The sequence below is a fragment of the Grampus griseus genome, assembly GCF_964374135.1.
Source record: "Grampus griseus genome assembly, chromosome: 16".
NCBI classification, from domain to species: domain Eukaryota; kingdom Metazoa; phylum Chordata; class Mammalia; order Artiodactyla; family Delphinidae; genus Grampus; species Grampus griseus.
Window position 1 is genome coordinate 8,476,735 of NC_139010.1, and position 25,448 is coordinate 8,502,182.

Below are 25,448 nucleotides of genomic sequence, written 5' to 3' on the forward strand. Positions count from 1 at the left end.
GTGGAAGCGTGGCGCCTTAACCACTGGAGCGCCAGGGAAGTCCTGGCCACATGTGCTTTATCTCTGTCTCTAGACACACATTCTTTTCTGTTGTTCTTTGTTGTTCAATCACTTGAAAGTAAAATACATTTCACCTTGACTTCAGCATGTATTTCCTAAGGACATGGACATTCTAAGAGAAAGTAATGTTTTTTTGTGGACTCATCAAACACTGTAATTCTTTCTACAAGGCTGACCAAGATAATGGAGCAGGCGCCATAAGACTGTGATTAGCCTGAAGTTAGTATTACAGCTTATCTTCTTTCTCCTTGCCCCACACTGTGACTCCTTCCTCTTGGAGTTTCTCTACCTGCGCACCGCTGACATCTGGGGCCAGATAATTCTCTGCTGTGGGGACGTGTCCTGTATGATGTGGGATGTTCGAAACATCCCTGGCCTCTGCCCACAAGATGCCAGCGCTGCTGCACACGGGGTTGTCTCCAGACACTGCTAAGTGTCCCCTAGGGCCCCACGGCCCGGGGGAGAGGCACCGCTTTTGCAGAACCACAAGTCCAGAGGAGGACCGGCAGTGAAGAAGCCAGCGCACATTTCTTTACCGAGTGCTCCCCATGTGGCGGCATGTTTTAAACATTCTCCATCTAGGAAATCATTTATGCCCTAGCGTAACCCTCTGAACTGGGGGCCTCTGGCAAAGGAGGGAAGAGACGCAGTGAGGCGAAGGAGCTTGCTCCAGGTCACAGAGCCACCGAGTGGCAGCGAGGGACTCAACCTCACCCACAGGCGGCTGCTCAGGCACCTGCACCCGAACGTGATGCCCACGCTGCCTTCCAGGCGCGGCAGCCTTTCCTTTCCTATTCGTGCCAACCCGCGTGAGCGGTCTGTGAAAATCAACCCTCCAGCAGGCTCCAGACCTTTCTGGAGAGCACCTAACGCGGCGCTCGTGCTCCTGGTCCCCTCAGAGTCACACTCCTCTCCCCTGGGAATCACAGAGTCTGAGTGAGGTTCTGCCCATGCTGGTTCTGAGTAGAAAGGCAGGACTCTCACCGATGACTCGCTTCAACCCTAAAGGAGCGGACCAATCAGTGCAGGAAATCTGCTTACAGCTGTGCCTGGGACACAGCAAGCTAAGTAGAATATCAGTGCTGGCTCTTCTATCCTCACTTGGACATAAGCTGCTTTAAGGGCAGGGATCTTTGTACTACGTCTCAAATAGCCCCCGTGCTTGGCATATACTAAGTTCTCAATAAATATTTTCTGAGTCAATGAGTAAACAAACCAAAGAGAAGCTTCCTTCAAAAACTGAGATCCAACACTTGGCCAATACTACTTAGTTGAGCCACTACTTTTAATTAAGAGTAAGAGATACCTTTGATGGTACATACTTCATTTAACAAGGAAGAAAGTTCATATATGAAATTTTAAAAGGTCATACATATAGGTAAATAGGCATTCTCATATAATGTTGATGATTATTCAAATTGATACAAACTGCTAAACTGTCCTCCAGAAAGAAATTATCTGCATCAAAAATGTGCAGAAATTTGAACCAACAATTCATCCTAAGAAAATAACCAGTTATGTACACAAAACAGAGTGTAAGGATGGTCACTACAGTCTTTTTTATAACACTGAGAAACTGGAAAATTTTTTCCAGTATGTTTTAGTTTTGCTTTTCTGTAAAATGCTTTTAAACAGAGGTACCCATAGGTGAAACAAAGGAGCTCCCTTTAACAGTCACAGAATTAACATGCAAAGTTTAACTACCTGTACTCAACTCCAAAGATACACAGCACCTTATAAAATGTGTGACTTTGCTGTTGCATAAATGTGAACAGCAACCCACACGCCTGGTGGTAGAAAGATGTTTCCTGGTTAGCCAGCAGGGCTGGTCAATCATCCAGCTTCCACATCTTAATTCAGCGTTCATGTCGCCGGGGGAACTTGTCAACTAGAGCTCATCTAAAGTGACCGCCAGAGATGACCGGGAAACTGACCCCTACACTGTGGTTCCAAAGCATGCTGTTCAGAAATGTACTCAGACAAGACTGCAATAGCCTGGAAAGGCTGAGGCTGACGGATGAACAATGTGTTCATGTCCAGCTGTGTAATACACAGTGTAATACAAACACATTTGGGCTTAACTCCAGGGCTGATGAGGGCACCTGGCAGCTGAGGTGGTCCCTACCTAAGAGTTATGTTTTCAAACATCTTCCACTACTTGGAGAAGTTTTATTCATCTTGGAAATGTGACAGATCTCTTTGCCATTATCCTGTTTGCACTTCCCTCCACCCCCCTATTCTTTAGATAAGCAAACTATTTGATTTACTCAAATGGTACCTGTGCCTGGTCTTTCTATCAACCACACCTATTACTATCCTTTGTCACTAGAGCACTCATGCAGTCCTCTACTCCACTAAATAAACCATGGTAACATGCAACGCTTTTCAAAGTGAGGTTTGGAACCTTTGGGGTACGATGTAGCTCTCTGGAGGGAGGAATGCAGAGTGCTACAGCTCAGTACATCCCCGCTGGTAGCCTCATCCACCACTCTGGAGAGCTGTCCTGGCAGGAGAATATGCAGTGTCTGCCTCTGGAAGCACATCCTCAGGCCGACAGCAGCCTGCACTGGGACCAGAGTCTCTTTACTACAGCCTGTACCTCTGGTAAGATGAACTGCTCCACAGGCTTGTACCACAGCTTGTTCACCTGCACCCCACAGCTCGGAGGACTGAAGCGAGCAATGAAGAGGGCCTCCTACAGATCGGGGGGAAAAAGACAAGAAGAAATACCCTATGTCAGACACGGCACATGCAGCAAGTTTTCAAGTTACATGTTGGTCAGCTAAATTCTCAGTGGCCCCGACCACAGTCACTAACATTGTTCTACTGCGGTTTAGGCATCATTCGGGTTTTCTAGTGCAATCATGGTTATTAAATAAAGCTACTGAAGATAATCAAAGTTGTCATGAAGTTCTAAAACACTAAATATAATCCAGATAACCTTAAAAAAAAAAAGACACCTTGAAATGAGGAGCATTAGGGGAAGTGTAAGGTGTTAAATTAAGCCGACTTATTAGGCTTAGCCGCAAAGGGTTAAGAATAAACTGAAAGATCGCAGATTTCTACATAGAACAAAGGTACTCAGGAATCCCCCTTCAAAAAGAACCTTTAGAAGAACAAACAAAAACAAAAAAGGGAACATAAAAGAGAACTGATCCTCATTATGTCTATTGTTTGCTTTGGGCCCTTACTTCTTGTTTTGGGCAAGAACACTTCCTTGTTCTCACACCTATTCTAGACACCGATTTGCCACAGGGGACGCTGCTGTTAAAGCCACCAAGACCATGCAGAAGTTCAGAATGAAGGGGGTTAATGAGTTAGCGTAGTTCTTCCATTAACATCAGCTCTTGGCAACGCTAGGGTAATATTTTTTTACATCGTGACTCCCTGTGAACCCATTATGATCCACCTGGGATTAGGCCTTCCTTGAGGACAAAGATTAACCTCTCCTTGGGTAAAAACATGGCAACTAAAAGTGAAATCAACATGACCAAAATACTGTACATCTGAACCAAACAACTTGAATGACAACTCAAACATTATGAATAGTTTAAAAAAAGACTATATATACTAAGAAAATTAAGTATCAAAAAACATTCAAGATTGATCCTAATTTCTAGATAAGGTTGACAGTGGAATTCAGAGTACTGCTATTCCAGTTACCTATTTGAGCTTCGATATCAATGAAACCTTTAACCACAATAATATATGAACTCCTATACTTGAGTAACATGACAAAGCTTTTCTGGCTGGAATCATCACTAAGATGTGCTCCCTCTCTTATATTTATATTTACGTCATTAAGCACATTTACAAACCACATAAATTCCTTAGAGGACAAAGGACTAGGATAAACTGCAAACAAGAAATTTAACCTTTATTTGTGTGTTTATCGCTGACTGTAACATTGTACCCTGTTAGTAACAACCAACATTAACAATAATACAGGGGGACTTCCCTGTGGTCCAGTGGTTAAGAATCCAACTTGTAATGCAGGGGACGCTGGTTCAATCTCTGGACGGGGAACTAAGATCCCATATGCCACGGGGCAACTAAGCCCGTGTGGCGCAACTACTGAGCCCGTGCGCCACAAGTAGACAGCCTGTGCACCACAACTACAGAGCCCATGTGCCCTGGAGCCTGTTCACAACTACAGAGCCCACACATCCTGGAGCCCGCACACTGCAACTACTGAGCCCACAGGCTCTGGAACCAGCATGCCACAACAAAGAGCCCGCATGCCGCAACTAAGACCCCGTGTACCACAACTAAGACCCGACACAGCCAAGAAATAAATAAATATAAAAACATTTTAAAAGACGCCTAAAAAAAATGAACAGAGTTCTGCTTCCAGTGATATCAAGACCAATTCTCCTATAGATAACAATTATGAACAGTAGACAAAACATTTAAAAAAAAGAAAGAGCTGAAGGCACTGGGATGCACACAAAGCCGGCAGAAACTGGAGGAAAAGCAATACCAAGGAGATGAGAAAGACACTGGGTGTGCTTCCCCCACTTTTTGTTTTTTAATGGCTCTTTGTCTGAGGCATACCTCAGGGGGCACCTAAATTCTGAAATAAAAACTGCAGTCTTTCTGTTTGCAAAGCAGAAGGCAGGGTGGAGACAAACACATCAGCTAACAAGTGAGGAAGAAAACCCCAGAAAGGAAAAGGTCACAGACAGAATCCTCAGTTCTTCACATAAATTCTGTCCTAATCTGTGGCTGACTCACGAAGTACATACTCAAAACAGAATCCAAGCAGCCCACCTAAGTCCAAAAGAATAGACTAGAGATTTCAGCTGCTGCTCACTACAAGGAAGACAGCGTTTAGAGTCTGTGCCCAGCTAATTTAACTGACTGCTAAAAGAAACAAACAAAAAATCAATACTCCTCAAAGAATATAATAGGATCCAGAGATCCCATAATGAATTATTCGCAATATCTAGGATATAATCCAAAGTTACTCGATGTAAGATAAAACAGGAAAATGTTACCATGTGCAAGAGAAACAATGATAATCAATGAAGACAGGCCAAGATGACTCCAATTTAGAATAGCAGACACAGGATTTTAAAACTCTTATTACAAGTAAGGTCAAGCCCACAGAGAAAATATGCTCAAAATGAATTTAGAAAAATAGTAAATTTTAGAGAAATATAAATTACAAAAGAGAATTAAATGGAAATTCTAGAACTAGAGAGTACAATATCTAAAAAAAAAATTCACTGGCTAGGCTTAACAGATTTGATATGACAGAAGAGTCAATAAATTTGAATACTGATTAACAGAAATTATCAAATTTGAAAAGAGAGAAAAAACTGAAAAAAAGAAAGAACAGTTTTGTGATCTGCAGGACAGTACCAAAAGGTCTAACATACATGTGGCTGGAATCCCAGAATGAGTGGAGAGAAATGGGGCTGGGAAAAAATTTTTGAAGAAATAAGAGCTGAAAGTTTCCCAAATTTGGTAAAAGACATAAATTTATGGATTGAAAAACTTGGCAAAACTTGAGCAGAACAAAGAAAAACCACACCAAGGTACAACACAGCCAAACTGCTTAAAACCAAATACATATAAAGAGAAAAATCTTAAAATTAGCCAGGAAAAAAACAAAACCCATATTACATACATCATACACAGGAACAACATAAGGAAGGTTGACTTCTCACCAGAAAAAATGGAGGCCAGAAAACACTGGAATGACATCTTCAAAATATTGAAAAGAAAAAAAAGTCAACCCAGAATTTCAATAGCCAGAAAATATCCCACAAAAATAAAGGAGGGGAAGAATAAATGCAAATTAAAAACATTTTCAGAAAAATGAAAACTAAGCAAAATCATCACCAGTCAACCTGTACTACAAAAATTGGTAAAGGATTTGATTTGGGCCAAAGGAGACATTCAGGAGGAATGAAGAGCACCAGAAATGGTAAGTAAGTGGGCAAATATAAAAGGCTTTTTCCTCTAAATTACTTTAATACAGTTAGCTGTTTAAAGCAAAAATTGTAACACTGTGTTGTGGGATTTATAGCACATATAGATATAAGGCATATGACAACTAGAGCAAAGACAGGGGATGGTAAATGGAATTATATAATGGCAAGGTTCTTATATTTTACATGAAGGGGTACAACGTTAACTTAAAGAAGACTGAAAAGTTCAGGATATATATTGTAATTCTTATGTCAACCAAGCTCCCACAAAGTAATAGTACAAAGAGCTGTAGCTAAAAGAACAACAGAAAAGTTAAAATGGAATTGTAAAAAATACTCTATTAACCCGAAAGCAGGCAGGAAACAGAGGAAAAGAGAAACAAATAAAAAAAAGTAGAACAGAAAACAAATAGCAAAATGAAAAACTGAAATCCAACCACTTTAATAAATGCATTAAATATAAATGGAATAACCCTCCATGTAAAAAGCAGAGACTCCCAGACTGGATAAAAAGGAAGACCCAACTACATGCCATGCACAAGAAATACAATTTCCAGCAATATATAAAGAATAATATGTTGTGATCAAGAGGAATAGGAAATTGATTTAACACTGCAAAGTTAATAAATGTAATTCATCACAGTAACAGAATAAAGGAGGAAAAACCCTGGAAACATTCCAGATGCCCATCAACAGAACACATAAACATCATATATTGTTGGAATACAACTTCGCAATTAAAAGAAGGAAAAGGAAAAATTCACTGATACAATGACATGGATGAGTTTCAAAACTATTATGTTGGGTGAAAGAAGCCTTACACAGGAGAGTGCTTAGTATATGATTCTATTTATACATAAAATCCTACAACAGGCAAAACTAGTCCATGTTAAAAAAAAAAATAGAACAGTGGTTGCCTCTAGGTAATGGGGTTGGGTAATGGGAGTTTGGATTACACAGGTTTACACAGTTTAAACAACCGAATGCACCTTATACTGTAAATTTTTTTAAACCATAAACAAATATTAAAGTCTAGTTAATTATATGCACACTAAAATGTTTAGGGTTGAAGGGTACTGATGCCTGTAAGTTAATCTAAAATACATTTTAAAAAAAAGATAGATCAATGAATGACTATAGACGTCATAAAGCAAATACAGCAAAATATTGTAGAATTTAGGTGGTGGATATACGGGTGCTCATTGTATAATTCTTTCAAGATTTCTGCAGTTTAAAACCCAGGGACAGATCTTTTCAAATACAATTCCTTGCTACACTCCTTCAGATACACTCTGTGAACAAATTAGGTTTTCTCAAATATCAGAAACAGTAACCCTAGCTGTTTTAAACTTTTATTCCCTCTACACCCTTATTACAAAAAAGATTTAAAGCAGCTGTTAGCCTGTATTATGGTGATAGACTTTTAGGGCTGGAAGAAAGAGGCAATAAGACTTGCTTATACCTGTAAGTCCCAAACTTTAAATATTCGTTATCAACTTTTGAAATTCCTTAGGATTTAGGGGATTTTAGGTTGGAAATTTCTAATCTGGTCCAACTCCTCCTTTCCTAGGTATAACACATTTATTCATTAGAATTCTCTCCTCAAACTAGCACTGTAATACATTACACTATAATGTGTCTAATCAGTAAGGGAAGAAAGGTGGAAGTCTCCCAACCTACTCATTGCCATGAGGAAAAGCTGATGATTTTGAAAGAGAAAAAGTGGGGAAAAGCATGTACGAAGCAGTGCATACCTCCTGTTCTGCTTGATAAAGCTTGACAGTGATGTTCCTCTGGAAACCCACATCACTGGCATCATAAAACACCCCGAGGCTGGTAATAACGATTGGATAGAGAACTCGGAAGCTCACGCTGACAACTCGGTCCTCAGAGAGCCCTGATGAAGTGTCTTCCAAAAGACTGAACGCCTCAATTTCCTGATTCAAAACTAAGGAATTAATGAGAAAAGGAGTTTTACATAATCAAACGAAAACAAACTTTTATTTTACTAATATGAAGTGGGCTTGATAGCAAAATCTAGATAATTATACGTTATATAATTCTTTCACAAATGGCAATAAATTTTTAAAGTGCTTCAGAAATATGGCTGCTTCCAGAAAAAAAAAAAACCTCATTTTGAAATTTAAGAATGAAGTTTTCAACCACATCTAAGTAAAATATTTAAGAACTACTTTAATAAACTTTTTTTATACATGTGTGCGTCTGTATGTATAAACGCTACAGGGGAATATTAAATTTAAAGGCATCTATTAGGAAAGGTTGGATAAATGGGGATAATAAAAACAGTACTAATTGCAGTCATAAATAATGAGTAAATTTAGTCTTGCTCTGCAAATTCCAAAAATCCCACGTCTTGTTGAGCAATTTTTGTGATGTCGGGCAATTATCACAGTACGAAAGTAACTGAAATCACTTCAACTAACAAGACAAGCACATCAAACACAGTAAGCATTTCTGACCACCTACTATGTGCCACCTCCCATCATATTTAATCTTTACAACTACTCTATGTGGTTGTGACATTATCTCCAGTTTACAGATTAAGAAAATGAGGCCCAGAGATACATCTGATTAAGGTCACAGAAAGTGGCAGAGCCAGGAATCAAACCCAGATTTATTGACTTCTAATTCAGTGCTTTTTCTATCTCCCCAGAGCTGTCTAATCAAAGCCAAAAACAGTCCTTTTTGGAAAATTTTCTCAATTACCATAAATGAATCAGGATAGATTACATGAAGCAGCTAATATGGCTGAGAATATCAGTGTCACCTTGAGAAATAACATAAAAACTTATTTTAAAAGATTATTTTATCAAAGTTCTTTGTATTTTTTTAGAGCTGTGGTTTTCCAACTTTACAGATCACACAACCCAGTTAAAAACATTTGTACACATATTAATGTCATATTTATGTACAAAATATACACATATTAATGTCAGTTAATATATTCAATATTAATAAAGATTACATTTAATTTTCAGATAAAAATAAATCCTGTTTTCTTCCCATACTCCAGCAGATCATTTGGATCCCTACTTTAGAGTTCCTAGAACGCTATTTTACACTTAGTAGATGCTCAATAAAATGTGACTAAATGGAATTGATGGCTCCTTCCCAATTACACACATGAGCAGGAGGGAAAAAAGGAGGATACAGATTTTGTCATGGGCTGGGGCAAGCACTGGCCGGAGAGTCTAGACTCCAAATATACTGGATAATAACAAAAGTTTTTCTCTTTAATATACTCAGTAAATAGGATATCCAAAGTGAAGCATGTCCATTAAAGGCAGTAGGTTAAGCACATTATAACACAACTATTTTCTACCTAAAACAAATGCTCCTTGAACTTCAAGCTACCTGGACACAAGATAGCCTGCTGCTTTGATAATGCTATTAATCAAACTTCTATACATCCAAGAGTATCATGATGATTAATGTTCACGGCGACCTTAAGGTATTTAAATAAATCTAAATGCCATTTAAATTATCAAAGAGATAAAATTAGGTTCAATGGTAATTTAGTTATATCTATTTTTAAAAATTGGTAACCTAGGTATTATATATATGAAAATTTTCTATTAGTGAAAAACTCCACTCTTTTACCATTAATGAATAATAGCACTTAAAATAGTAAAAGTCTGGTTAATCTAAAGGTAAGGTTTCTTAAAATTTGGTTTGGCTTGGTTTTGGATTTCAAACATAATTTGTTCTAGGCTACTCTTACATCATCAGTGATACAATATTTTATTAGGTTTATGGTCCCTTTGGGACCCCAGTGAAAGCTAAAGCACCCTCTCCCCAGAAAAAAACAATCATACACAAAATTTTGCTTACACTGTTAACTAAATTCATAGACATTCTAAGTAAGAAACCTCTGCTTTACAATGCAGACCTGAAAATATGGTCCAATTCATTAAAAAATGATTGCAACCCTATTTTACAAAAAGGCAGGTCCTTTAAAAATAACAATATTAAATACTGAACATGTCCCAGGAACTATTCTAAATATTTCATATGTATCAACGTATTTCATCCTCAAGTCAGTCCTTATAAGGTAAGTACTGTTTACCCCCAGTTTACAGATGACGAAACTGAGGCACAGAGTAGTAAATAATTGTTCGAAGGTCATACAGCTAGAAAATGATGCAGCCTAGACTTAAAGCCAGGAGGCCTGACTCCAGAACCCACGCTCTTAACCATTACACTACTGCTGCCTACAAAGGCAAGGTGCACATAATTATAGAGGTGTGACAAATCTTAAAACACCTGAAGTCATAATCAGTACATTTAAGATCTGCGAGAGTTTCATCTCCCTTAGAACCACAGCTGAACATAATGGGAAATGCTAATAAATAAAGATATACAGGTATAGAGTTATCAACTTTCTAAAATTGGTTCCCTGGTAAAACGGAGAACCTAACTAGAATCACCTTTCTTCATCCTCATCAGAACTACCACAAATTTTTAACTGTAAGGAATAAAAAAATATTACTTGTATTTTCAATTTTTTTTACTATTTGTTTCTCTTGCAGAAGCTTAGGCAATAATTCTTAGAGAAAGCTGAGTCACAATATTTGTATCAAGGCTATTATAAACCAGCAGGCTGGTGAAATCAGCAGTTTTCCTTAAGTTTAAACTTCAGTAACTCAGGATTTGTCTATGCTTAAGGAATTTCCAGATGCGTTTGAATCATACTGAAAAATAAACTCTCCTGGATCCTAAAATTACATATCTATCTATGAAGAGTCTTCACAGATGCCCAGAGTGGTTAGTCTGTCAGGAAGGATGAAAGCTACATTTTGAGGCAAGTTTGATTTTAGTCCGCTAAAAGCAGACCACGGTACTTATTCAGCTCAACAACTCTTCCTCAACATCAAACCTGTGCAGTAATCCCCCGCTCCCCAACCTGCCATCTGTGGTTTTGCTTTTCAGTTACCCACAGTTAACTGTGGTCCAAAAATATTAAATGGAAAATTCCAGAAATAATTCATAAGTTTTAAACTGCATGCTGTCCCGAGCAGCATGATGAAATTTCATGCCATCTATCTCCACCCTGCCTGGGATGTGGCCCATCCCTTTGTCCAGCATATCCCACCGGTGAGTCACATAGTAGCCACCTCAGTTGTCAGACCAACCCTCGAGGCATCAGAGTGCTTGTGTTCACGTCACCCTTATTTTACTTAACTAAGGCCCCAAAGCGCAAGAGTGGTGATGCTAGCAATTCGGATATGCTAAAGAGAAGCCATGAAGTGCTTCCTTCAAGTGAATGGGTAAAAGTTCTCCACTTAATAAGGAAAAAAAAAATCATATGCTGAGATTGCTAAGATCTACCGCAAGAATATTCTGTGAAGTTGTAAACAAGGAAAAAGAAATTTGTGCTAATTTTGCTGTCACACTTCAAACGGCCAAAGTTATGACTACGTGCAGGAAAAGTGCTTAGTTAAATGGAAAAGGCATTAAATTTGTACAATAAGATATTCTGACAGAGAGAGACCATATTCACATAAATTTTATTATAGTATGTTGTTGTAATTGTCCTATCTTACTATTACTTACTGTTATTAATCTCTTACTGTGCCTAATTTATAAATTAAACTTTATCATCAGTATGTATGAACAGGAAAAAACACGGTATACACAGGTCTTGGTTCTAGCAGGATTTCAGGCATCCACGGGGGGGTCTTGGAATGTATCCCTCGTGGGTAAAGGAAGACCAGTGTATACAGCAGTCGTAAGGCTGAGGAAAAAGAAGACTTACCTGGATTCGTGATGTTGAGTAGTTTGCAGGAATAAGGATCTTCCCTGTCTTCCACAGGCACCTCACAGCCATGAGCACCTATTATGAACTTCACAAGCACACTGAGAGATGTGTTGGCATTAACATCAGTTACTGACCTTCACCCTGCACATGCATGTTTCCTCATGCCCATTTCAGAGCTTTTACTTTGAGACACTAGTATTTATTAGGATTAATAATAACTTAATTTTTTTTTGCACGCGGTACGCGGGCCTCTCACTGTTGTGGCCTCTCCCATTGCGGAGCACAGGCTCCGGATGCGCAGGCTCAGCGGCCATGGCTCATGGGCCCAGCCGGTCCACGGCATGTGGGATCTTCCCGGACAGGGGCACGGACCCGTGTCCCCTGCATCGGCAGGCGGACTCTCAACCACTGCGCCACCAGGGAATCCCCTAACTTAATTCTTCTAGTCTAGCAAAAAGGGGGAACAGGCAAACTAGGAGTTGCTAACTACCAAGTGACTTATGTGTAAGCCCTCTACTGCAGGACTACATTAAAGCAAGAGTGGGTACGTTCGGCCTGGCCACCAGCAAATGCTCATGCCATTTAACAGCAAACTACGGTAAAGACAACTTCTTATGCCCACACGTAAAAACACATCTATACCTGCAATCTCCTTCACTCGCTTTCTTCTATTTCACAAAGTGTTCCTTTTGCTTGAGCAGTCTTTCTACCCCAGAAGAGGAGCCCTCCTCTCGTAGACCTTGCTTCACTAGCCACCTGTAACCCATGGCTCCTTCCCTACACATTATAAATACAATGAAGTCTGACATTAATTTCTATCCACCTACCATCCGTCCTTGTCCCCATCACTTCCTTTACAGTGAAGTCCTACAAAGGAACATCTAAAACTGCAGCCTCTGGTTTCTCATTTCCCACTCATTTTATAAAACGGAAATTTTAGCTTCAGTACCCACCACTTCCACCGAGATGTCTACCACCAATACAACTAGCAATCTGCTGTTCAGTCAACAGACACTCTTCAACTCTTCCCTACTTGACTTCTCTGGGGCTTGACAATGCAGGTCTCCTTAGAAAGCTCTGTTTCTCCACGTGGCCCTGCTCAGTGGGATCCCTGACTCTTCCTGCCCAGCTCATCCATTAGAGTGGATATTCCCCCAGGGCTTTGCCCTGGGATCGCTTCTCACTCGGCTCACTCTTTCCACTTGCTCTCCCTGGACAATTTCTATCCCCAAAGCTTCAACCAGCCTGGGAATGATTCCTGAATTAGCATTTCTAGTTTAGACCCAACTTCTAAGGAAAAGATCCATGAATTAATCGTACATCTTCACCTAGACGGCCCACAGACAGCTGTGTACTACAGTCTGCTGCTACTGGGTCATGAGGGCCAACTGCAAAATTTTCAAGAATTTTGTGAGCTGGTTATTAAGCACAGCTTTTATTAAAAATTAAATTTATAAACTTACAATTAAATACATTCTATTAAAAACAAAGGAAATAAATGCTCAAATTCATCATTTCTTATTTATTTCTCTATCATCTCTGATGTTATATGTATCCACTGTATCTGTATGATGGGGATATTATAATGGTGTGCCACTGCCTATCTTCCCCAACTCTGTGTTCAGAGACATCACATTAGTCGCTTGAAACTGGCCATGGTGGGAACACTTAAAGCATGGAAACTGGCAAGCACTACAAATAAGGGTTTGATTTATTGTTCTGTTGATTGTCTAGACTTAAAGTGATGGAGAAAATGTTAGTATTGCAGATCAAACTTAAAAATGTGACATGTTTGTGGCCATTCCATTGTGAATAGTACAAAAAATTGAGGAAATACTCTTCCATTGTTCAAAACCTATCATCTGATTCAGCAAAGACGTCACTTCATTGACTAAGAGTAGAGTTCTGTCACATACCTTAGTTGTCACTTTAGTCTTTAAAGGAAATATTCATGTCAGAACTACACTCTCGTCAACCGCAGCCACAGGTTGGTTATAGATACAGAAGTCTGGCAAACAATGACGCATTCTGAGAATCAATATGGAAGTTATAATAGAGAGCATTATATACCTATTATCTGTCAATTATGTGCCCCAGTCTTCATATCAATAAAATTTATAATAAACATATACATACATATAAGCATGCTTTTCTTCAGAGAGTCAGTGAATAAACATTTACCAGCACCAGGTACATGCAGATACCTCAAACTCAACAAATCACAACTAAGCTCCTTCCCCAAGAAACCTGCTCTTCTCATCTAGTATCAATACATTTTGTCTTAATTGATGATTTCATTATTCTCCAAGTTAGAAAGCTAGCAACCATCCTAGAGTCCTCTTCCTCGTTCTACATTCAATTACCTAATTTCCTTAAAAGGTCACCACTTTAGACAAGGACTGCTAAGGGGCTGAGCTAAATAGGTCTCACCGGCTCCCTGAACTCTCAACACGTTGTTCTGCACAATCTGGTCACTGCCTACCTCTAACAGTTGTAACAGTTATAAGCCCTCCCTTCTTTCCTTTTTATATGATAATCTCTCTCTCTCTGCTTCTCTTTCCTTCCCTAAGTGCTCTCTCTCACACTCACCCACAAACACATATACTCCCTACCCCATAATCTCTGCACTCCAGATACACAGAACTGTATGGAATTTCCCAAACACTCCAAGCTACTTTGTATCTATTTAATTCATAGCACATATAACATTTTATTACACTATTACATCTATTTCCTTCTACTAAACTCCAAGCCTCCATAAAGACTCAGGCTATATGGTATTTATCTATGTATTCTACTATACATAGTATACTACCTGTATACAGAGGATACTTAATAAATACTTGTGAAATTGACAACTTACAGCTTCACTACAAAGGCTTTTAATTAAATAGCGTCCTTGAAATATATGTGGAGTCTGGCTCCTTCAGTGAAATGCAAGACCTGAAAGTAAGCCATAACCACAGAAATGAAAACGGTTTCTTTTACGAACGGCCAATTAAGGCAGAATACCTTTTATAAACAACTAGCATTTAGAATAAAAGTATAAACAGAAATGAATAAATGTGTTAAATTATTGCAGATATTTACCAAATTTGTTTTTTTTTAAGCTATCTTCAATAGTTTTACTAGATCCACAAAATTACTCTGCCCCAGGAAGAAGTTTCCGGCTAATATCTACTTTTATATAGGTATCCCATCATTTTTATAAAACAAATCAACAAGCTTACTAAATTTAAAATAAGAATGCTATGATAACAAATAAATTACCGATGAATGCCTGAATATTAATTCTACTCATTATATTTAGCTCTGAGTCATTCCCTCAATAGTTTTTGAGTGTCCTACTCTGTGCCAAGTTAGGTTCAAGGTGCTGGAAATATATCAATGAAAAAAGCTGAAGCCCCTATGATCATAAAACACAGTCCAGTGAGGAAAGACAATTTATAAATATACAACTAAATATAATAAACGTGCTAGTTGGTGATATGTATTATAAAGAAAAATAAAGTCAAGTAAGGGAAGACAGAGTTGGAATAGCGCTATGATATCTAAACAGAGACCTGAAGAAAGTGAGGAAGTGAGCCATGAGGACATGCAGTGGAGGAATGGTACAGGCAGGGGGAACAGCAAGTGCAAAGGCCCTGAGGCAGGAGCACATTTAGGGTACTGAAGCACAGTGAGGTGGCCAGGGCAGGAAAGTAGATGTAGATAAGGTCAAAGACCCCAGTAAAGACCTGGGATTTCACTCGGAGCAAGAAGAGAAGTCAGTGGAGGAATATGAACAGAAAACTGACATAATTTGACTCATTTTAAAAGGATCACTCTGGCTACTGTATGGAAAATAAAACACAGGGGATCAAAGGTGGAAGCAGGAAATTGAGATACGGAAGCTTCTGCAATAATCTAGGTGAGGGGTAATGGTGGCCTAGACCAGGATGGTGGTTCTGATAGCTGTGGTAAAGGTGTTGAGAAGTTGGATTCTGTATACAATGTAAGGTAGCACCGAGAAGATATGCTAATGGATCCGATGTGGCATATGAGACAAAGAAAGATCAAGATAACACTGTACTGTAAATTGTAAAAACCTCGTATTTTCCTGACACCTCAACATCCCCACAAACAGGCTGAAGCATCCCGCCCCGATGACCAGGTCCACTCGGGTGACAAGGCTGGTCCCTGCCACAAGTTCCCCTTCTTGCCCTCCCCTGACACTGACCTCGTGACATTCAAACCCAACAGTGAAATACCTCACACCTTCTGCTTGTCCTCTCCACCCTGACCCCAAATAAAGACCCCTGCCCACGGGTCCTCACTCTCTCTCGGCTCCCCACCTGCTTCGGCGAGCCCGCTCCTTGGACCCTCTTCCCATTTGGCCCCCTGTGTGGTGTGCCGGGCCTCCGTCTCTAGGACCTGTGAGCATGACAGATCCTTTCACTTCCAATGCCTCTCCCAGTGTAATTCCCATTGCCGTGCTGGAGCGATCCTTACAGATGCAATAAAGGGGACTCACTCCTCCACTCACAGCTCAGACACCAAAGTTTTCATCTGAGCAACTGCAAGAGATGGGTCATTACTTTCTGAGATGGGACAGGCTAGAGGAAGTGCAGGTTTTCAAGGTGGTTCTGAGGGTAGTGATGACTCTGAGGCCTTTTTTTCACTTGCTGGGTAATAGGTTCTATTATCATTGCGATCCTGAACTAGAGAAACCTGTCTTGAAAAGGAATGAAAGCTGCTATGAGTGGCTCAAGGGTAAGATGGTGGAAGAGTAAGACACGGAGATCACCTTCCTCCCCACAGATACATCAGAAATACATCTACACGTGGAACAACTCCTACAGAACACCTACTGGACTCTGGCAGAAGACCTCAGACCTCCCAAAAGGCAAGAAACTCCCCACGTACCTGGGTAGGGCAAAAGAAAAAAGAATAAACAGAGACAAAAGAATAGGGACGGGACCTGCACCAGTGGGAGGGAGCCGTGAAGGAGAAAGGTTTCCACACACTAGGAGCCCCTTCGCGGGTGGAGACTGCGGGTGGCGGAGGGGGGAAGCTTTGGAGCCGCGGAGGAGAGCACAGCCACAGGGGTGCGGAGGGCAAAGCGGAGAGATTCCCGCACAGAGGATCCGTGCCGACCAGCACTCACCTGCCCGAGAGGCTTGTCTGCTCACCCGCCGGGATGGGCAGGGCTGGGAGCTGAGGCTCGGGCTTCGGTCGGAGCGCAGGGAGAGGACTGGGGTTGGCGGCGTGAACACAGCTTGCACGGGGTTAGTGCACCACGGCTAGCCGAGAGGGAGTCCAGGAAAAGCCTGGACCTGCCAAAGGGGCAAGAGACTTTTTCTTCCCTCTTTGTTTCCTGGTGTGCGAGGAGAGGGGATTCAGAGCGCTGCTTAAAGGAGCTCCAGAGACGGGCGCGAGCCACGGCTAACAGCGCACACCCCAGAGACGGGCATGAGACGCTAAGGCTGCTGCTGCCGCCACCAAGAAGCCTGTGTGCGAGCACAGGTCACTGTCCACACCTCCCCTCCCCGGAGCCTGTGCAGCCCGCCACTGCTAGGGTCCCGGGATCCAGGGACAACTTCCCCGGGAGAACGCATGGTGCGCCTCAGGCTGCTGCAACATCACGCTGGCCTCTGCCGCCGCAGGCTCACCCCACATCCGCACCCCTCCCTCCCCCTGGCCTGAGAGTCCCCAAAGCAGCTGCTCCTTTAACCCGTCCTATCTGAGCGAAGAACAGATGCCCTCCCGCGACCTACACGCAGAGGCGGAGCCAAATCCAAAGCTGAGCCCCGGGAGCTGTGCAAACAAAGAAGAGAAAGGGAAATCTCTCCCAGAAGCTTCAGAAGCAGCAGATTAAAGCTCCACAATCAACTTGATGTGCCCTGCATCTGTGGAATACCTAAACAGACAATGAATCATCCCAAATTGAGGAGGTGGACTTTGAGAGCAAGATTTATTTTTTTCCCCCTTTTCCTTTTTGTGAGTGTGTATGTGTATGCTTCTGTGTGAGATTTTGTCTGTATAGCTTTGCTTCCACCATTTGTTCTAGGGTTCTATTCGTCCGTTTTTGTTTTTTTTTTTTTTACTTAAAAAAATTTTTTTTTCTTAATAATTATTTTTTAATAACTTTATTTTATTTTATCTTACTTTATTTTCTTTTATCTTCTCTCTTTCCTTCTTTCTTTCTTTCTTCCTTTCTTTCTACTTTTTCTCCCTTTTATTCTGAGCGTGTGGATGAAAGGCTCTTGGTGCTGCAGCCAGGAGTCAGGGCTGTGCCTCTGAAGTGGGAGAGCCAACTTCAGGACACTGGCCCACAAGAGACCTCCCAGCTCCACGTAATATCAAATGGCGAAAATCTCCCAGACATCTCCATCTCAACACCAACACCCAGCTTCACTCAATGACCAGCAAACTACAGTGCTCGACACCCTATGCCAAACAACTAGCAAGACAGGAACACAACCCCACCCATTAGCAGAGAGGCTGCCTAAAATCATAATAAGGCCACAACACCCCAAAACACACCACCAGACGTGGTCCTGCCCACCGGAAAGACAAGATCCAGCCTCATCCACCAGAACACAGGCACTAGTCCCCTCCACCAAGAAGCCTACACAACCCACTGAACCAACTTTAACCACTGGGGACAGACACCAAAAACAACGGGAACTACGAACCTGCAGCCTGCAAAAAAGGAGACCCCAAACACAGTAAGATAAGCAAAATGAGAAGACAGAAAAACACACAGCAGATGAAGGAGCAAGATAAAAACCCACCAGACCTAACAAATGAAGAGGAAATAGGCAGTCTACCTGAAAAAGAATTCAGAATGATAGTAAAGATCCAAAATCTTGGAAATAGAATAGACAAAATGCAAGAAACATTTAACAAGGACCTAGAAGAACTAAAGATGAAACAAGCAACGATGAATAACACAATAAACGAAATTAAAAATACTCTACGGCTTCCCTGGTGGTGCAGTAGTTGAGAGTCTGCCTGCCGATGCAGGGGACACGGGTTCGTGCCTCGGTCCGGGAGGATCCCACATGCTGCGGAGCAGCTGGGCCTGTGAGCCATGGCTGCTGAGCCTGCACGTCTGGAGCCTGTGCTCCATAACGGGAGAGGCCACAACAGTGAGAGGCCTGTGTACAGGAAAAAAAAAAAAAAAAAAAAACTCTAGAAGGGATCAATAGCAGAATAACTGAGGCAGAAGAACGGATAAGTGACCTGTAAGATAAAATAGTGGAAATAACTACTGCAGAGCAGAAAAAAGAATGAAAAGAACTGAGGACAGTCTCAGAGACCTCTGGGACAACATTAAATGCACCAACATTCGAATTATAAGGGTTCCAGAAGAAGAAGAGAAAAAGAAAGGGACTGAGAAAATATTTGAAGAGATTATATTGACAACTTCCTTAATATGGGAAAGGAAATAGTTAATCAAGTCCAGGAAGCACAGGGAGTCGCATACAGGATAAGTCCAAGGAGAAACACGCCAAGACACATATTAATCAAACTGTCAAAAATTAAACACAAAGAAAACATATTAAAAGCAGCAAGGGAAAAACAACAAATAACACACAAGGGAATCCCCATAAGGTTAACAGCTGATCTTCCAGCAGAAACTCTGCAAGACAGAAGGGACTGGCAGGACATATTTAAAGTGATGAAGGAGAAAAACCTACAACCAAGATTACTCTACCCAGCAACGATCTCATTCAGATTTGATGGAGAAATTAAAACCTTTACAGACAAGCAAAAGCTGAGAGAGTTCAGCACCACCAAACAAGCTTTACAACAAATGCTCAAGGACCTTCTCTAGGCAAGAAACACAACAGAAGGAAAAGACCTACAATAACAAACCCAAAACAATTAGAAAATGGGAATAGGCACATACATATCGATAATTACCTGAAATGTAAATGGATCAAATGCTCCCAACAAAAGACACAGATTGGCTGAATGGATACAAAAACAAGACCCATATATACACTGTCTACAAGAGACCCACTTCAGACCTAGAGACACATACAGAGTGAAAGTGAGGGGACGGAAAAAGATATTCCATGCAAATGGAAACCAAAAGAAAGCTGGAGTAGCAATTCTCATATCAGACAAAATAGACTTTAAAATAAAGGCTATTACAAGAGACAAAGAAGGCCACTACATAATGATCAAGGGATTGATCCAAGAAGAAGATTTAACAATTGTAAATATTTATGCACCCAACATAGGAGCACCTCAATACATAAGGCAAATACTAACAGCCATAAAAGGGGAAATCGACAGTAACACATTCATAGTAGAGGACTTTAACACCCCACTTTCACCAATGGACAGATCATCCAAAATGAAAATAAATAAGGAAACACAAGCTTTAAATGATAAATTAAACAATTGATATTTATAGGACATTCCATCCAAAAACAACAGAACACACATTTTTCTCAAATGCTCATGGAACATTCTCCAGGATAGATCATATCTTGGGTCATAAATCAAGCCTTGGTAAATTTAAGAAAACTGAAATTGTGTCAAGTATCTTTTCCGACCACAACGCTATGAGACTAGATATCAATTACAGGAAAAGATCTGTAAAAAATACAAAGACATGGAGGCTAAACAATACACTACTTAATAACCAAGTGATCACTGAAGAAATCAAAGAGGAAATCAAAAAATACCTAGAAACAAATGACAATGGAGACACGATGACCCAAAACCTATGGGAGGCAGCAAAAGCAGTTCTAAGAGGGAAGTTTATAGCAATACAATCCTACCTTAAGAAACAGGAAAACATCTTGAATAAACAATCTAATCTTGCACCTAAAGCAATTAGAGAAAGAAGAACAAAAAACCCCCAAAGTTAGCAGAAGGAAAGAAATCATAAAGAGCAGATCAGAAATAAATGAAAACGAAATGATCTTTACAAAGATCAGTAAAACTAAAAGCTGGTTCTTTGAGAAGATAAACAAAATTGATAAACCATTAGCCAGACTCATCAAGAAAAAAAGGGAGAAGAGTCAAATCAATAGAATTAGAAATGAAAAAGGAGAACAACTGACACTGCAGAAATACAAAAGATCATGAGAGATTACTACAAGCAACTAAATGCCAATAAAATGGACAACCTGGAAGAAATGGACAAATTCTTAGAAATGCACAACCTGCCAAGACTGAATCAAGAAGAAATAGAAAATATGAACAGACCAATCACAAGCACTGAAATTGAAACTGTGATTAAAAATCTTCCAACAAACAAAAGCCCAGGACCAGATGGCTTCACAGGCGAATTCTATCAAACACTTAGAGAAGAGCTAACACCTATCCTTCTCAAACTCTTCCAAAATACAGCAGATGGAGGAACACTCCCAAACTCATTCTACGAGGCACCATCACCCTGATACCAAAACCAGACAAGGATGTCACAAAGAAAGAAAACTACAGGCCAATATCACAGATGAACATAGATGCAAAAATCCTCAACAAAATACTAGCAAACAGAATCCAAGAGCACATTAAAAGGATCATACACCATGATCAAGTGGGGCTTATTCCAGGAATGCAAGGATTCTTCAATATACGCAAATCAATCAATGTGATACACCATATTAACAAATTGAAGGAGAAAAACCATATGGTCATCTCAATAGATGCAGAGAAAGCTTTTGACAAAATTCAACACCCACTTATGATAAAAACCCTCCAGAAAGTAGGCAAAGAGGGAACTTTCCTCAACATAATAAAGGTCATATATGACAAACCCACAGCCAACATCATCCTCAATGGTGAAAAACTGAAAGCATCACTAAGATCAGGAACAAGACAAGGTTGCCCACTCTTACCACTCTTATTCAACATGGTTTTGGAAGTTTTAGCCACAGCAATCAGAGAAGAAAAGGAAATAAACGGAATCCAAATCGGAAAAGAAGAAGTAAAGCTGTCACTGTTTGCAGATGACATGATACTATAGAGAATCCTAAAGATGCTACCAGAAGACTTCTAGAGCTAATCAATGAATTTGGTAAAGTAGCAGGATACAAAATTAATGCACAGAAATCTCTTGCATTCCTATACACTAATGATGAAAAATCTGAAAGTGAAATCAAGAAAACATTCTCATTTACCATTGCAACAAAAAGAATAAAATATCTAGGAATAAACCTACCTAAGGAGACAAAAGACCTGTATGCAGAAAATTATAAGACACTGATGAAAGAAATTAAAAATGACACAAATAGATGGAGAGATATACCATGTTCTTGGATTGGAAGAATCAACATTGTGAAAATGACTCTACTACCCAAAGCAATCTACAGATTCAATGCAATCCCTATCAAACTACCATTGGCATTTTTCACAGAACTAGTACAAAAAATTTCACAATTTGTATGGAAACACAAAAGACCCCGAATAGCCAAAGCAATCTTGAGAACGAAAAACGGAGCTAGAGGAATCAGGCTCCCTGACTTCAGACTATACTACAAAGCTACAGTAATCAAGACAGTATGTTACCGGAACAAAAACAGAAATATAGATCAATGGAACAGTATAGAAAGCCCAGAGATAAACCCACGCACATATGGTCACATTTTTTTTTTTTTTTTTTTTTTTTGCGGTACGCGGGCCTCTCACTGTTATGGCCTCTCCCGTTGCGGAGCACAGGCTCCGGACATGCAGGCTCAGCGGCCATGGCTCACGGGCCCAGCCGCTCCACGGCATGTGGGATCTTCCCAGACCGGGGCACGAACCCGTGTCCCCTGCATCGGCAGGCGGACTCTCAACCACTGCGCCACCAGGGAAGCCCTGGTCACCTTATCTTTGATAAAGGAGGCAGGAATGTACAGTGGAGAAAGGACAGCCTCTTCAATAAATGGTGCTGGGAAAACTGGACAGGTACAAGTAAAAGTATGAGATTAGAACACTCCCTAACACTGTACATGAAAATAAGCTCAAAATGGATTAAAGACCTAAATGTAAGGCCAGAAACTATCAAACTCTTAGAGGAAAACATAGGCAGAACACTCTATGGCATCAATCACAGCAAGATCCTTTTTGACCCACCTCCTAGAGAAATGGAAATAAAAACAAAAATAAACAAATGGGACCTAATGAAACTTAAAAGCTTTTGCACAGCAAAGGAAACCATAAACAAGACCAAAAGACAACCCTCAGAATGGGAGAAAATATTTGCAAATGAAGCAACTGACAAAGGATTAATCTCCAAAATTTACAAGCAGCTCATGCAGCTCAATAACAAAAAAAACAAACAACCCAATCCAAAAATGGGCAGAAGACCTAAATAGACATTTCTCCAAAGAAGATATACAGATTGCCAACAAACACATGAAAGAATGCTCAACATCAATAATCATTAGAGAAATGCAAATCAAAACTACAATGAGATATCATCTCACACCAGTCAGAATGGCCATCATCAAAAAATCTACAAACAATAAATGCTGGAGATGGTGTGGAGAAAAGGGAACACTGTTGCACTGGTGGTGGGAATGTGAATTGGTACAGCCACTATGAAGAACAGTATGGAGGTTCCTTAAAAAACTACAAATAGAACTACCATATGACCCAGCAATCCCACTACTGGGCATATACCCTGAGAAAACCATAATTCAAAAAGAGTCATGTACCAAAATGTTCATTGCAGCTCTATTTACAATAGCCAGGAGACGGAAACAACCTAAGTGTCCATCATCGGATGAATGGATAAAGAAGATGTGGCACATATATACAATGGAATATTACTCAGCCATAAAAAGAAATGAAATTGAGTTATTTGTAGTGAGGTGGATGGACCTAGAGTCTGTCATACAGAGTGAAGTAAGTCAGAAAAAGAAAGACAAATACCATATGCTAACACATATATATGGAATCTAAGAAAAAAAAATGTCATGAAGAACCTAGGGGTAAGACAGGAATAAAGACACAGACCTACTAGAGAATGGACTTGAGGATATGGGGAGGGGGAAGGGTAAGCTGTGACAAAGTGAGAGAGTGGCATGGACATATATACACTATGTATAGCTAGTGGGTAGCAGCCGCATAGCACAGGGAGATCAGCTCGGTGCTTTGTGACCACCTAGAGGGGTGGGATAGGGAGGGAGATGCAAGAGAGAAGAGATATGGGAACATATATATATGTATAACTGATTCACTTTGTTATAAAGCAGAAACTAACATACCATTGTAAAGCAATTATACTCCAATAAAGATGTTAAAAAAAAAAAGCTGCTATGAGTAAGATAGGAAATCTATAAATGTTCACTACTGGTGACAAGAAAATTCACAATTGTGATTCCCCCGCATAGCTACTCAGTCACAAGCATCCCAGCTGAATGCAATCCTGAGGGCCTTCTCTGCTTATCAGTGACTTCACATAAGCAGAGAAGAATCGTCACATAACTAGAAGTCCAAACTTCCATGCTTCACTTCCACTAGTCCCTCACTATATAATCTTCAGAGGCTGCTTTCCCTGAGAAGACTAAGGCCTTGCATTCCTAACCAACAACCGAGCCATCTAATGTCAACGTGTGACGTGCTACCCAAGCTCAGGCCTGGAAGGGTGGTTGGCAAAAAGAGTATGGCAAACTATACAAACCGCAGATCACACACAACCAAATGATACAGAGCTGAAAAACATTAAGTATATCTCTTTAGGCTTAAAATCTTGGTTAAATTTACTTTTTGGGCTCAACTACGTGGAGGAAAAGCAAAATGAAATAGTCATTTCTGAGGAAAAGAAGTCACATATCTGAATTAACATCTCTGACTCTCCAAGAAGAGATTTTTCAGAACACTTATTCAATACGTCACGCAAGGTGTGAACTCAAGAAACCTACCGTTGGGGCTTCCCTGGTGGCGCAGTGGTTAAGAATCTGCCTGCCAATGCAGGGGACATGGGTTCAAGCCCTGGTCCGGGAAGATCCTACACGCCGCGGAGCAACTAAGCCCGTGTGCCACAACTACTGAGCCTGTGTGCCACAACTACTGAGCCCATGCGCTGCAACTACTGAAGCCCACACACCTGGAGCCCGTGCTCCACAACAAGAGAAGCCACTGCAATGAGAAGCCTGCGCACTGCAACGAAGAGTAGCCCCCGCTCGCCGCAACTGGAGAAAGCCCACGTGAAGCAACAAAGACCCAATGCAGCCAAAAAAAAAAAAAAGAAAAGAAACGTACCGTTGACTTAATGCTGGGTGTTGTACTAAATGCTTCAGCCAGGTGCTTCTTATCACATTGCGAAGTTCATGGTTATTGCGGGCTGACAGCACACCAACTACCACATCATAATGCCTAGATTTCCACTGGGGAAGTAAGGCCAACTGATCTAGAAATAAGCAATAGTAAATCAGAAATGTCATTTCTCAATTACTGTTAAGTTCAATATGTAACATAAAAATGTTTATTACAAGGTAATATAAATATATGTTCATATTTGCAGAAAATACAAATAAATACAAAGAATAAAAAACCTAAAGCACTCATAAAACTCACCATCCAGAGATAAGCACTACTAACATTTTGGTGCAGAGTCTTTTTGCTTCCACACCTATGTATGTATTCGTGCTCACCCAAGTATATATGTAAATTCTTCAAAACAAGTAAGACTTTTCTGATAAGAATCAGTTTGGAAGGTCAATGTGGCATAAACCATA

General features: G+C 40.4%; 1 protein-coding gene across 1 annotated transcript in view; it reads right to left on the reverse strand.

Annotated features, from left to right (window-relative positions):
- Positions 1-25,448, reverse strand: part of B3GALNT2 (beta-1,3-N-acetylgalactosaminyltransferase 2) — a 58,091-nt gene that overhangs the window by 21,174 nt on the left and 11,469 nt on the right. Inside the window, exons 3-6 of the mRNA XM_082673921.1 lie at positions 24,973-25,120; positions 11,773-11,873; positions 7,751-7,944; positions 2,660-2,755 (exon numbers count right to left, since the gene is read on the reverse strand). Coding sequence (XP_082530047.1) covers positions 2,660-2,755; positions 7,751-7,944; positions 11,773-11,873; positions 24,973-25,120 — 539 coding nt within the window. The remainder of the gene's footprint in view (positions 1-2,659; positions 2,756-7,750; positions 7,945-11,772; positions 11,874-24,972; positions 25,121-25,448) is intronic.